The sequence below is a fragment of the Equus przewalskii genome, chromosome 2, assembly GCF_037783145.1.
Source record: "Equus przewalskii isolate Varuska chromosome 2, EquPr2, whole genome shotgun sequence".
In the NCBI taxonomy this organism is placed as follows: Eukaryota; Metazoa; Chordata; class Mammalia; order Perissodactyla; family Equidae; genus Equus; species Equus przewalskii.
The window spans coordinates 6,798,911-6,812,629 of record NC_091832.1 but is presented as its reverse complement, the minus strand read 5'-3'; the positions used below and the strand labels follow the sequence as shown (position 1 = coordinate 6,812,629).

Here is a 13,719-nt window from a genome sequence, read left to right as displayed (position 1 = left end):
AAAGCCCTCACGTTAAATACCATCCTTAGCTAAACAAAAAAGATGCTGGGGGTAGGGAGAGTCAAGGACCTCAGAGGAAAGGCAGACAATTCACAGATTGGTGAAAAGGAGCAAACAAGTGGAAAACAAATGTTTGGCCACACAGAAACAGAAGATCACAGAGAGAGTCCAACAGACAGACTTTTCTCTTTTACTCCCTATCTACCACGTAGTTCATGTTATGCTAAGGTGATAGCTTGCTTCCTGAGACACATGTTTTTAATCTGAATTCTTTTAGGCAGTTAAGGGAAATGTAACAAGAAAAACTTTGAGTCTTTTTTTTCCTTAAAAATAATCAGCCTAGGGGCCGGCCCGGTGGCGCAGCGGTTAAGTTCGCACGTTCCGCTTCTCGGCGGCCCGGGGTTCGCTGGTTCGGATCCCGGGTGCGGACATGGCACTGCTTGGCAGCCATGCTGTGGTAGGCGTCCCACGTATAAACTAGAGGAAGATGGGCACGGATGTTAGCTCAGAGCCAGGCTTCCTTAGCAAAAAGAGGAGGACTGGCAGTAGTTAGCTGAGGGCTAATCTTCCTCCAAAACAAAAAAAAAAAAAACAAAAAAAAAACCAAACAAACAAAAAAAATAATCAGCCTAAAATAATCCTCATGTTAAAGAGATACACTTTGCGGTGGCAAATTTTGTTCCCCTTCAGGACACTCTGATGTTTGCACAATGATGAAATCACCTAAGAACACATTTCTCAGAAGCTATCTCCACTGTTAAGTACCGCATGACTGTATAATGATATGCCAGAGCAGGAATACCTGAACCCACTTTGGGAGAAGCAGGGAAGGTAAGACGAAAGAAAGTAGAAATCAAGGACAGATTCCCAGAAGAAGTGACTTTAAGCTGAGACTCAAGGGTAAACAGAGACCAGTCTGATAAAAGAGGCAAGGGATAAAGGGAAGGGAAGAGTGTTTTAAGGCAGAGGGAACAACATGATTGAATGTCCACAGACACAAAGACACATGGCTTTAAGTACAGATTTTCCTTGACTTACAATGGGGTTATGTCCCAATAAACCCATCATAAGTCAAAAATATCATTAAGTTGAAAATGCATTTAATACACCTAACCCACCAAACATCATAGCTTAGCCTAGCCTACCTTAAAAATGCTCGGACTTACATTAGTCTACAGTTGGGCAAAATCATCTAACACAAAGCCTATTTTAGAACAAAATGTTGAATATCTCATGTAATTGACTGAATACTGTACTGAAAGTGAAAAACAAAATGGTCATACAGGTACAAAACAGTTCTAACTGTATCAGTTGTTTACCCTCGTGATCACATGGCTGACTGGGAGCTGTGGCTCACTGCTGCTGCCCAGCATCACAAGAGGGTATTGTACGGCATATCACTAGCTTGGGAAAAGATCAAAATTCAAAATTCGAAAAACAGTTTCTACTGAATGTGTATCACTTTTACATCACTGTAAAATCAAAAAATTGTAAGTCAAACCATCATAAGTCAGGGACCGTCTGTAATTGGAATCTCAAAGAAGTTTAATATTAATGGAGTACAAGGGCAGGGGAATGGCAGATCTGAAGCTGAAAAACTAATTAGGGGTAAGACGATGAAGGGTCCTATAGGCTTGTAGTTTAGACTCCATCCTGAGGGCACTGGGAAACCACTGAAGGGTTTAAACAGGTCAGGAACATGATCAATCTGCATTTTAGAAAAATTATTCTGGCTTAATAGGAATGAAATAGAGAATATTAAAAAAAGAAAGAGAAAGATTGATTAAAAGGCTGCTATAACACAGTAGTCTGAGACGATGGTAGCTTAGGCTAGGGAAACATAAGAACAGAGGGAAGCAAGTGGCTGTGAGCTATTTTTTACAGGTAGAAACAAGACTTGGTGACTCGATGTGGGGGTTGAGGGAGAGGGAGTAGTCTGGAAACTAGATGGATAGTGAGATCATCCAATGGGATGGAGAACACAGGAAGAAGAGGCATGTTTAGGGAGTTGGAGAGAAATATAAGCTACATTCTGGACATGCTGAGGTTCAAGTGCTGTGTGAGACATCAGAATACCAATGTGCATTAGACAGAACCTTACTCAAATCTCAGGTGAGGGAAAAGTGAGTGCCAGAAGCAGAGGATGAAAGCTGGGGGCAGTATAAGAACGCGGTTAGAACATAAGTTTTGGAGACAGAGCCCAAGGGTTCAAGTACTGGTTCCAAGTGTCTGCTGACCTCAGGCAAGAAACTTAAACCTCAGTTAAGTAGAAAAATGTATACTTTATACTTATTTTTACTTTTATTTATAAAGTATAAATAATAACAGAATCTACCTCATAGGTTTTTGTGAAGAGTAACTACACAATACAAATGGAAAATACAAACACCAAATTCAGGATAGCAGCACATTTTAGTAGCAAGAAGGAATGGCAGGAAGGTTTAAGACAGGAACAGCATCCAAGAGGAATGTATAAGTGTTGTCAATTGTGGGTAATTTTTTAATAAATCAAAATAATAATATGTTAAGAACTGTTAAAACCTGGCAGTAGTATGCGGATGTTCATTATTTTCTATACTTTTTCAATATTTTAAAAATATTTTATAATAAGAAACAGGAAGAAAGAATGCACACATAGCACATAGCATTCAACAAATGTTAGCTAAGATTACTGTTGTTACATAACATTTATGAAAATGTCCAGGCCCAAAGTAGGTATACAAATGTTTGGGGTGGGGTTGGTGGGCTCCTAAATGTTTTTCTAAGACTTTCCCTACTACTGTTCTTCAAATGCTTGAAGAATTTTTTCGAAAACATAGATCACATCAGATATAGCATGTTTAATAGTTATAATAGCTTTGAAGCTACACAGACCTGGGTTTGAATCTTTTAATTTCTCTTACTCTCGGCTTCCCAATTTGTAAAGTTTGATCACACTAATACCTACCTCTTCACATGGCCAAAGGATTAAATTTGATAAGTGTGATGCACTGAAGCACAGTGTCAGGCTTAGAGTAAGCATTCAACTAATAATGAACTAATTAATTTAAGAAGTATAAGATGAGTACAGATTTAGAAAAAAAGTTAAGAGAAACTCAGAAAAATTAATATGAAACTTGTGAATCTGAATTCTAATTTGATACTCTGTCTTTTACAGGGTATATTTCACTATATATCAGCTATGAGAAGTTTCAAGGAAGTGAAATACCATGCACATAATTGCCTTAACAGTACCAAACCCAAAATACATTTGAATTTTTGTGTCTATTTTTATTAATGGTACTGATAAACTCCACAAGGCAAAGCCTAAAACCTCAAAGTCATTACCTTATTTCAATCCAAGCAACAACCTTATTAGGCAGTTATCTTATTTCACAAAAAGGATGGAGCCTCTCTGAAGTTAAGTGGCTTGCCCAGATCTACATTACTCCAAAAGTAATGCTCATTCTATCTTATGTGCCTAGCAATGGCACCTCTACAAAGCACTGTGTAATCCGGAAGATTGCATTTGCCAGTCTGAAAGATCAACCCTATCACCAACCAAAGATAGTGCTATCTTCCTGCCAAGATTAAACTATTTGCAGGCAGAGTACTTACACATTCTGAGGACTGTCTAGTCCTTACAGACTGATCACCCTGCTGCTGGGCTGAACCAGCCACCTGTTGGGCATTTACAAGGTTGCGGACCAGCTGGGCTGCTAAGAGAAGACATCAGAAAGAAAATCAACAGATAAAGAAAATAGCAGAGAAACAACAATCAATAAATTCCCTTCTTCTGTAAAAGAGTCTCAAATCTCTAAGATCTTATAAACTTGGACTTTTAACTTATGATTATAGTGAAGGACTCGTAACAACTAATTTTTTTTTAAAGCCATTTTTCAATCCTGAGGGTCATTAAAAAAATTACACTGGTCCTGGAAACAAGAACAAACGACATACTGCCTTTTTAAAGAGGAAAAGGTATTTATACAAAAAAATACCTTCTGCAAGAAGAATCTGAACAACTGGAAATCAACACTTCTAAAACGTATTTTTTTCTTTCAATAAACTCTCATGTGGATTTCTAATTCTTAAAATTCCTTATGAAACATAACAGGAAGAGATTTCCCTGTCATAACAGCAGTGAAAAGAGATAAAATTTCTCTTAGATATTCCCAGAAAAAAAAATCCTCTCATTAACTTTTGGGAGAAAAAAGTTAACTTCTATTAACTTTTGATATTGAGAGAAATAAAGAGTGTGACTCAGAGAGTTGCTTGAATACAACAGACTGCTAAGACCAAGTACTGTTCAAAGTAAAAGCTTGACTGTCTAAATTTTCTCTCTTTAAGAAATTATAAGGTCCAAGGGACCAGCTCGGTGGCACAGCAGTTAAGTTCGCACGTTCCGCTTTGGCGGCCCGGGGTTTGCTGGTTTGGATCCCGGGTACGGACATGGCACCACTTGGCAAGCCAGCTGTGGTAGGCATCCCACATATAAAGCAGAGGAAGATGGGCATGAATGTTAGCTCAGGGCCAGTTTTCCTCAGCAAAAAGAGGAGGATTGGCAGCGGACGTTAGCTCAGGGCTAATCTTCCTCAAAAAAAAAGAAAGAAAGAAAGGAATGATAAGGTCCAAAATCACACAGCTAGGTTTGGACAAGAAAGGAATCAGGGTCCTTAGAATGACAACAACATAAATGACTTTATTACTACCAGAAACTATTTTTGGCCTTTTCTATTTACCTGCCACACTGCTATTCCTCTGACGGGCCAGCTTGACTTCTGGGCATTCCCTTCGTACATGTCCCGCATCTCCACATATGAAACATCTGAGGTCTCTGGGGTCTCTAAAGTCGCGAGTGTCGTGGAGGTCTCGGGGGTCAAGAAGGTCTCGGGAGTCTTTCTCCTCTTCATTCCCCTCCTTCTCTTCTTCACTGTCTTTCTTCTTTAGTCTAAATAATAAACTGCTGATACCAATAATGTGGGGCTAGGGACTTGTAAACTGAGTGAGCCACAGAACAAACTAAACTATACAAAAGTCTCACAGTAAAGGGACTAACATGCCCATTGTTTCATGCATCTTTTAGAAGGCAAAGGAACTCACATTTATAGCACACCTACACATATGGCAGAAACTGGGTATTTCAGTAGTTTTATAATACAATATTAAATTTAAAAAAATTTTTAAAGTCAATTTTAACCTTGTAACAATCCTTAGAGGTTGGTATTTATTATCTCTGTTTTACAGAGGAAGAAACTGAGGCTTAGAGAGCATAAGTGTCTTGCCTAAATTTTACAGTCAGTAAATAGCAGTGACAGAAACTACGAGTTTGTTCTGTCTAAAAACTTCTAAGCTCTTTATATTAGGCAAGACTTGACAAAAGAAGGGATTTTTTTCTGGCCTGTTAAACATAGTATATAGAATAGAGGAGAACACATGTCATAGATATATTTTCAGAGGTTATATAGGATGTATATTTCTCAAAGAATATATCATGTAAGTATACCTCACAGCACATACCTCAAAGATTCAGTTAATCATATTTTAATTATTTGTTTGCATGACTGTGAGGTCCTCAGCAAGAACCCCACGTCTTGGTCATTTTTTTCCCCTGGCTCCTAGCACAGTTCCCAGCACACAGTAGATGTCAATAAATGCTTCTTCAATTAAAAAAAAAAAACCTGAGTGAACTAATGAGTAAATGAACAAATGAACACTATGAGACACGACTATACCACAAAGATATCTCTATTACAAAATTCCACACAAATATACATTTACCTAAGTTCCAATTTAAAGTTCTGAACTTTCTCACTAAAACATATGTGAACATAATTATAGCTACAATTAGCCTGACATTTATTTTCCCTGTAATGTTGATATATAATCATTTGCCAACCTTCTCCTCTTAGGGCAGTCTTTCATGTAGTGGCCTATTTTTCCACACACACGGCAACATCGATCATTGGGAGCCAGTTCTCCATCTGTTAGTACTCTGGAATCGAAGAAGTACTCCTGGGGAGAAAATAAAACTTTACTATAAAAAATCACTATAAACTTCTGAATCCAAATAAAAAGGGGACCAAAATGCAACAGTGATTTTGAAAAAAAAAGGAAATAAACATCAACAAATATTTCACTACAACTAAAACCATGATATGAAAATAAGATTCAGAATTATCATCAATATCACAGTTGCTAACAGTACTAACCACTTTACATCCATGTTATTTTCTCATTCATTTATAGCATCTTTGCATAATACCTCAATAAAACAGATACTATTTCATCCTCATTTTATAGATAAGAAAACTGAGGCTTAGAGAGTTCAAGTTGTTTGCCCATAATAAAAAAGCTGGTAAACAGCAGATAAAGGATTTAAAGCTAAGTCTGTCTGACTACAAAGCTCATGCCTTCTGCTAAGCCAGTCTACTTCTGGAAAGGAATTATTCTCTTTACATAAGAGCTCTATGTAAATTAAGCAATCTTCTGGTTTATATAAGATTATATTCACATACAACATTTCAAGAGCATATAATATTTATTATATAAAGTAGGGTATACTTAAAGAAAAGGTAGGGAACCAATAAGAAGCAAATCATTTTCCCAAGTCTTAGAAGAACCAAACTCATTTTTGCTTTCTCCTAGCACCTTGTTTATCTTTCTAAGCTTTAATTCAGGTTTGCACTATCCAAAGACGAGTTTCATCTCGAGAAGCAAGAGAACATGTCCATTTAGCACTCTTCAAACCTATATAAAGTCAGGGATAAAAGTATAAGACATACTCACTAGGATGGCTACAATTATAAAAACAAAATGACGACAGAGAAGAACAAGCATTAGTGAGGATGTGGAAAAACTGGAACCCACAAAAATACTGCCGGTGGGAACATATAATGGCACAGCTGCTTTAGAAAACAGTTTGGCAGCTCCTCAGAAAGTTAAACACAAATTCATCAAAATGACCCAGCAATTCCACTGTTAGGTATATACCCAAAAGAAAGGAAAAGATACATCCATACAAAAATTTGTACATAAATATTCATAGCAGCATTACTTGTAATAGCCAAAAAGTAGAAACAAACCAAATGTCCAACAACTGATGAATGGATAAATACAATTTATCCATACAATGGAATACTGTTCACCCATAAAAAGGAATGAAGTACTGATATATGCCACAACAAGAACAAACCCTGAAAACATTACATTAAATGAAAGAAGACAGTCACAAAGAGGCTATATATTCTATGATTCCATTTATATAAAATGTCTACCATAGAAAAATCTACAGAGACAAGAAGTAGATTAGTGGTTGGGAGTGGGAGAGAAAAGGAATGGGAATTGACTGCTAATGGGGATGGAGGGGTTTCCTTAAGAGAGGATGAAATGTTCTAGAATTAGATTTTGGCAACTGCTGCACAATTCTGCAAAGGTACTGAAAACCACTGAATTGCTCACTTTATGTTGGTGAACTGTAAAGTATGTGAATCGTATCTAAATAAAGCTGTTTTTTAAAAAAGGATAAGAGAGAGAATTCTTCACTTACTATTAATGAAACCAATGTAACTAATTAAAATTTTCATCATCATATTTTCTGCTAGGACAAAATGAAGATCTTTCTCAATTCACCCAGTTACTTAAGGCAGAAACCCAGAATCATCCCAAACTTGTTCTCCTTCACCCATCACCTCTAATTAATCACCAAGAATGTATCCATTCTATTCCTGAGTATCTCTTTAATACACTTTTCTCCAACCCACCATCCCAGTTAAGCTGGCCTAGACTTGGGGTCAGCAAACTTTTTCTGTAAAGAGCCAGATAGTAAATATTTTAGGTACTGTGGCAAAATTGAAGGTATTATGTAGGTACTTATATAACAGGAAAGCAAGCAAATTTCCACAGAATTTTTATTGAAGAATTTAAAAATATACTACTAATGATAAATGAGTATAATTTTTTTGTAATATAAGTTTACTAAGTAGAAGAAATGAACTCTTTCTGGGGAAAACAAGTCGCTTAATTGGGGTTCAAAGTTAGCATTCCCTATCATTAAAATTGATGGCAATGTTCATCTGTTAATGCTAAACTGCAATTACATTTTATGTATTTCATCTCTGAAAAGGCTTTTTCACAGATGAAGAGGTTGAAGCTTCAAGGTAAAGGGAATAACAAACAGATCTAGAGTGCATATGGAAGGACTAGGTTGATAAAGAAGACAGATCTTCAAATGCAGGTAGACTAGTAGATCTGGTAGTAGAAAGTTGAAGGAATACTAATCTGATACCATTTTTGTCTCAGAGAGAAAATATCTAAGAGTAAGAAGGGGAGAGGTGAAAGGTAGGATAAAAAGCAATGGGTATTAAATTTTGAGTAAAATAAATAAAATATGAAATAGTTCTTACTGAATGGGAAATATAGGTAACTAAAGAAATGTACTAAGAACATCAGATAGCAATGAAAGTCCAGTTGAGGATGATGAACAATTAATTTATAGTTGTACTATATAAATAAAACTGCCTAGCTTGGGGGGCTGGCCCCGTGGCCGAGTGGTTAAGTTCGCGCGCTCCGCTGCAGGCGGCCCAGTGTTTCGTTAGTTCGAATCCTGGGCGCGGACATGGCACTGCTCGTCAGACCACGCTGAGGCAGCGTCCCACATGCCACAACTAGAAGAACCCACAACGAAGAATACACAACTATGTACCGGGGGGCTTTGGGGAGAAAAATGAAAAAATAAAATCTTTAAAAAAAAAAAAAAAAAAAAACTGCCTAGCTTGATGACTTTTTTCCACTAGTGTTCTGCTACCCAAACATAGATAGATGGTGGATAGGTGAATTCATGTAAGGTTGAACACACAAGAGTACAAAAGAAGGACAGTGGTGCAAATGAATGTAAAGCATATGCCAGAGAGTAGACCAGGGAAGCTAAGTTAAATGGGGAGAAAAATGAAGACAGAAGATAGCTGATAGATTTGGAGAATATGGGTCGATATATCAGAGAACTTAATGATGTAGAAGTATAGGAGAGGGGGGAATATTTGAGTGAGGAACAAAGGTGAAAAAATAAAACATACATTTGGCTTCATTTCCATTAGAGTCTAAGGGAAAGAAACACATCTATTTTGTATGTTGTTATAATCCCAGTACAGGCATATCTCATTATATTGTGCTTCAGAGATACTACATTTTTCACAAATTGAACGTTTGTGGCAACTCTGTGTCAAGCAAGTCTATCGAAGGCATTTTTCCAACAGCATTTGCCCGCTTCATGTCTCTATGTCACATTTTGGCAATTGGTGCAATATTTCAAACCATTTCATTATTATTATACTTGTGATGATGATCTGTGATCAGTGACCTTTAATGTTACTATGTTAATTGTTTTGGGGCGCCATGAACCACTCCCATATAAGAATGAGCTTAATCGACAAATGTGTGTGTTCTAACTACTCCAATGACTGGCTATTCCACCATCTCCCTCCCTCTTCTCAAGCCTTCCTATTCCCTGAGACACAACAATGTTAAAATTAGGCCAATTAATAAACCTACAAGGGCCTCTAAGTGTTCAAGTGAAGAAAGAGTCACACATCTCTCACTGTAAATCAAAAGCTAGAAATGATTAAGCTAAGTGAGGAAGGCAGGCCAAAAGCCAAGACAGGCTGAAGCTAGGCTTCTTGCACCAGTTAGCCAAATTATCATGCAAAGGAAAAGTTCTTGAAGGAAATTAAAAGTGCCACACCAGTGAACATGAATGATGAGAAAGTGAAACAGCCTTATTGCTGATATGGAGAAAGTTGCAGTGATCTGGATAGAAGATCAAACAAGTCACAACATTCCCTTAAGCTAAAGCCTAATCCAGAGAAAGGCCCTAAGTCTCTTCAATTCTAGGAAGGCTGAGAGAGGCGAGGAAGCTGCAGGAGAAAAGTTAGAAGCCAGCAAAGGTTAGATCATGAAGTCTAAGGAAAGCAGTTGTGTCTATAACATAAAAGTGCAGGTGAAGCAGCAAGTGCTGATGTAGAAGCTGCAGCATGTCATCCAGGAGATCTAGCTAAGGTAATTAATGAAGGTGGCTACACTAAACAACAATTTTCAATGTAGCCAGAACAGCCATATGTTGGAAGATGCCATCTAGGACTTTTGTACCTAGAGAGGAGAAGTCATTCCCTGGTTTCAAAGCTTCAAAGGAGAGGCTGACTCTCTTGTTAAGAGCCAATGCAGCTGGTGACTGTAAGGTGAAGCCAATGGTCATTTATCATTCCAAAAAATCCTATAGGCCCTTAAGAATGTCACTAAATTGGGGCCAGCCTAGTGGCGGAGTGGTTAAGTTCGTGTGTTCTACTTCAGTGGCCCAGGGTTTGCAGGTTCGGATCCTGGGCACAGACCCAGCACTGCTCGTCAAGCCACACCGTGGCACCACCCTACATAAAATAGAGGAGGTTTGGCACAGATCTTAGCTCGGCAACAATCTTCCTCAAGCAAAAAGAGGAAGATTGGCAACAAATGCTAGCTCAGGGCCAGTCTTCGTCACACATACAAAAAAAGAATGATGTTAACCCTACTCTGCCTGTGCTCTATGAATGGAACAACAAAACCTGGACATATCTGTTTATAACATGGTTTACTGAATATTTTAAGCCCACACTTGAGAACTACTGCTCAGAAAAAAGGATTCATTTCAAATTATTGCTGCTCATTAACAATGTACCTGGTCACCCAAGAGCTCTGATGGAGACGCTTTCATGTCTGCTAACACAACATCCGTTCTGCAACCCACAGATTAAGGAGTAATTCTGACTTTCAAGTCTAATTATTTAAGAAATACACTTCGTGGGGCCGGCCCCATGGCCGAGTGGTTAAGTTCGCGCGCTCCACTGCAGGGGGCCCAGTGTTTCGTCGGTTCGAATCCTGGGCATGGACATGGCACCACTCATCAAGCCACGCTGAGTCAGTGTCCCACATGCCACAACTAGAAGGACCCACAACTAAGAATATACAGCTCTGCACCGTGGGGCTTTAGGGAGAAAAAGGAAAAAAATAAAATCTTTAAAAAAAAAAAAAGAAATACATTTCATAAGGCTATAAATAGCTGTCACAGATAGTGATTCCTCTGATGATGTGGGCAAAACTGAAAACCTTTTGGTAAGGATTCACTATTCTAGATACCATTAAGAACATGGCATGATTCATGGGAAAAGGACAAAAATATCAGCATTAACAGGAGTTTGGAAGAAGTTGATTCCAACCCTCATGGATGACTTTGAGGGGTTCAAGGCTTCAGTGGAAGAAGCAACTGCAAATGTGGTGGAAATAGCAAGAGAACTAGAATTGGAAGTGGACCCTGCCGATGTGACTGAATTGCAGCAATCTCACGATAAAACTGTAATGGATGAGGAGTTGCTTCTTATGGATGAGCAAAGTGGCTTTGAGATAGAATCTACTCCTGGTGAAGATGCGGTGAAGACTGTTGAAATGACAACAAAGGATTTAGAATATTACATGAACTTAGTTGATAAAAGGAGCAGCAGGGTTTGAGAAGACTGACTCTGAATCTGAAAGAAGTTCTACTGTGGGTAAAATGTTATCAAACAGCATCGCATGCCATAGAGAAATCGTTTGTGAAAGGAAGAGTCAATAGATGCGGCAGACTTCACTGCTGTCTTATTTCAAGAAATTGCCGCAGCCGTCCTGCCTTCAGCAAACCCTGATCAGTCAGCAGCCATCAACATGGAGGCAAGACTCCACTGAAGGCTAGATGATGGTTAGCACATTTTAGCAATAAAGCATTTTTTAATTAAGGTATCTGCATTGTTTCTTTAGACATATTCTATTGTAAACTTAGTAGACTACAGTACAGTATAAATATAACTTTTACATGCCCTGGGAAATGAAAGAATTCATGTGACTCGCTTTATTGCAATATTTGCTTTATTGCAGTTGTCTGGAACTGAACCTGCAATATCTCTGAGGTATGCCCGTACACAGCAGAGAAATACGTGCAAAGTAGGAATTCAATAAATATGTATTGAAAGAATAATCTTTACTGTGGAAAGTATAAGCATGAAAGACTATTTAACAAGGATATTTTCTACAATATCAGGTGTAACACCGATGTAATGAAAACAATCTAAATGTCCATATAAGGAGAATAGTTAAACTGGTATAAGCAAGCTACAGAAAACTGTTTATTGGTCTTTTATAACAGAATAAAGTGGATCAAAAAATGGTTAGCCGACTCATAGGCCCCAAACTAATGTTTGGCTCTTATACCAAATGATATTCAAGATCAAGGACTTTGATATCCTATCAGGACTACTTATACTGAGTTATTAAGAATTACTAAAATTTTGTATTCATAAACTAAAATTGGGGGCCAGCCCCATGGCTGAGTGGTTAAGTTCAGGCACTCCACTTCGGCACCCCAGAGTATCACCAGTTCGGATCCTGGGAGCAGACATGGCACCACTCTTCAGGCCATGCTGAGGTGGTGTCCCACATAGCACAATGAGAGGTACTCACAATTAGAATATACAACTATGTACTGGGGGGCTTTGGGGGGAAGAAAAAAGAAAAAAAAGATTGGCAACAGATGTTAGCTCAGGTGCCAATCTTAAAAACCAAACTAAAATTGCACATTTCCAATTTATTAATACTCTAGTATTCTACTAAAAAGCCTGACTGCATGAAACTGCTAGATTCATACTGAACATGTGCACGTATACACATTAATAGTTGGAATTCCCACAATTTCAGGTAGAATGCTTTATCAGTGAATCATCACATTTGTTTTGATCTGACTATGCTTCTCTCTTTTTTTTTTTAAGATGGGCACGGATGTTAGCTCAGGGCCAGCCTTCCTCAGCAAAGAGAGGAGGATTGGCAGTAGATGTTAGCTCAGGGCTAATCTTCCTCAAAAAAATTAACTAATTTAGAAAAAAGTTAATACGTTAGTAAAATTATTGTTGGATTTTCCTTTTGTTCGTTATTTTCTTCTTACACAACTTTTCTGTTGTTTCAAATTTTACTGTTGTTTTATTTGTCTCCATTATAATTATTATCATCCCTCTAAGAGGCCAGGACAATCAAAAATATCTGAGAACCAGTACTCCAAGGGAAAAAAGCTCTAAATTTCTCTCGGCTTTTTTTATGCCACACCCCAAAGAACGAGTGCTACAACTGGACTGAACAAGATCAAGGATATTCATTATGCAATAGCAGAAAGATGGTTTCTCTCTTGAGATTTCCTCTCTTGGAAGTTTCTTTCTTAGTTAAACTGAGACCTCCTCCCATTAGATAACAAGCAAAAGCCAGAGTGAGACCAAGAGTAATGGGGGACACTATGCCACCTAGTTCAAGCAAAAGAAAGGCTCTCAGTTTCATGACAGCTAATTCAGCTTGCTAGGGCTACACCAAAATTAGAGCAGAGCCTCAGCAAACAATAAAGTATTTCTTCGGTATTGTCCTCTCTGTTTATATTTTCATCAAGAATTCCAGAGATGAAAGAGGGTCAGTGGGTAGAACTCAATTTCAAAATTTAAGGATTCTGAGTCTTGGCTATCCACCCTCATTGATTCAACAAATGCATATTTGGTACATCCTATGTGCCAGACACTACGATAGGCACTAGAGATACAACGATGCACCTTATGGACATGGACTCTATCCTCATGGAGCTACAGTCTAATGGGGGAGCTATAATTTAAAGAGAGAAACAAAATTTAGCAAATGGATATCTCATAATGA

General features: G+C 38.0%; 1 protein-coding gene across 19 annotated transcripts in view; it reads right to left on the bottom strand.

Moving 5' to 3' along the window:
• Positions 1–13,719, bottom strand: part of TUT4 (terminal uridylyl transferase 4) — a 127,707-nt gene that overhangs the window by 19,532 nt on the left and 94,456 nt on the right. For 7 of the 19 annotated variants that reach the window (XR_011537358.1, XM_070609620.1, XM_070609614.1 and 4 more), the window contains 3 exons: positions 5,879–5,994; positions 4,722–4,945; positions 3,598–3,698 (listed from right to left, as the gene is read on the bottom strand). Coding sequence is in view for 18 of the 19 variants with exons in the window: in XM_070609620.1 (XP_070465721.1) it covers positions 3,598–3,698; positions 4,722–4,945; positions 5,879–5,994 (441 nt within the window). In the remaining variant the exon portion in view is untranslated. The remainder of the gene's footprint in view (positions 1–3,597; positions 3,699–4,721; positions 4,946–5,878; positions 5,995–13,719) is intronic. The other 12 variants (XM_070609628.1, XM_070609617.1, XM_070609626.1 and 9 more) reach the window with 2 other exon arrangements.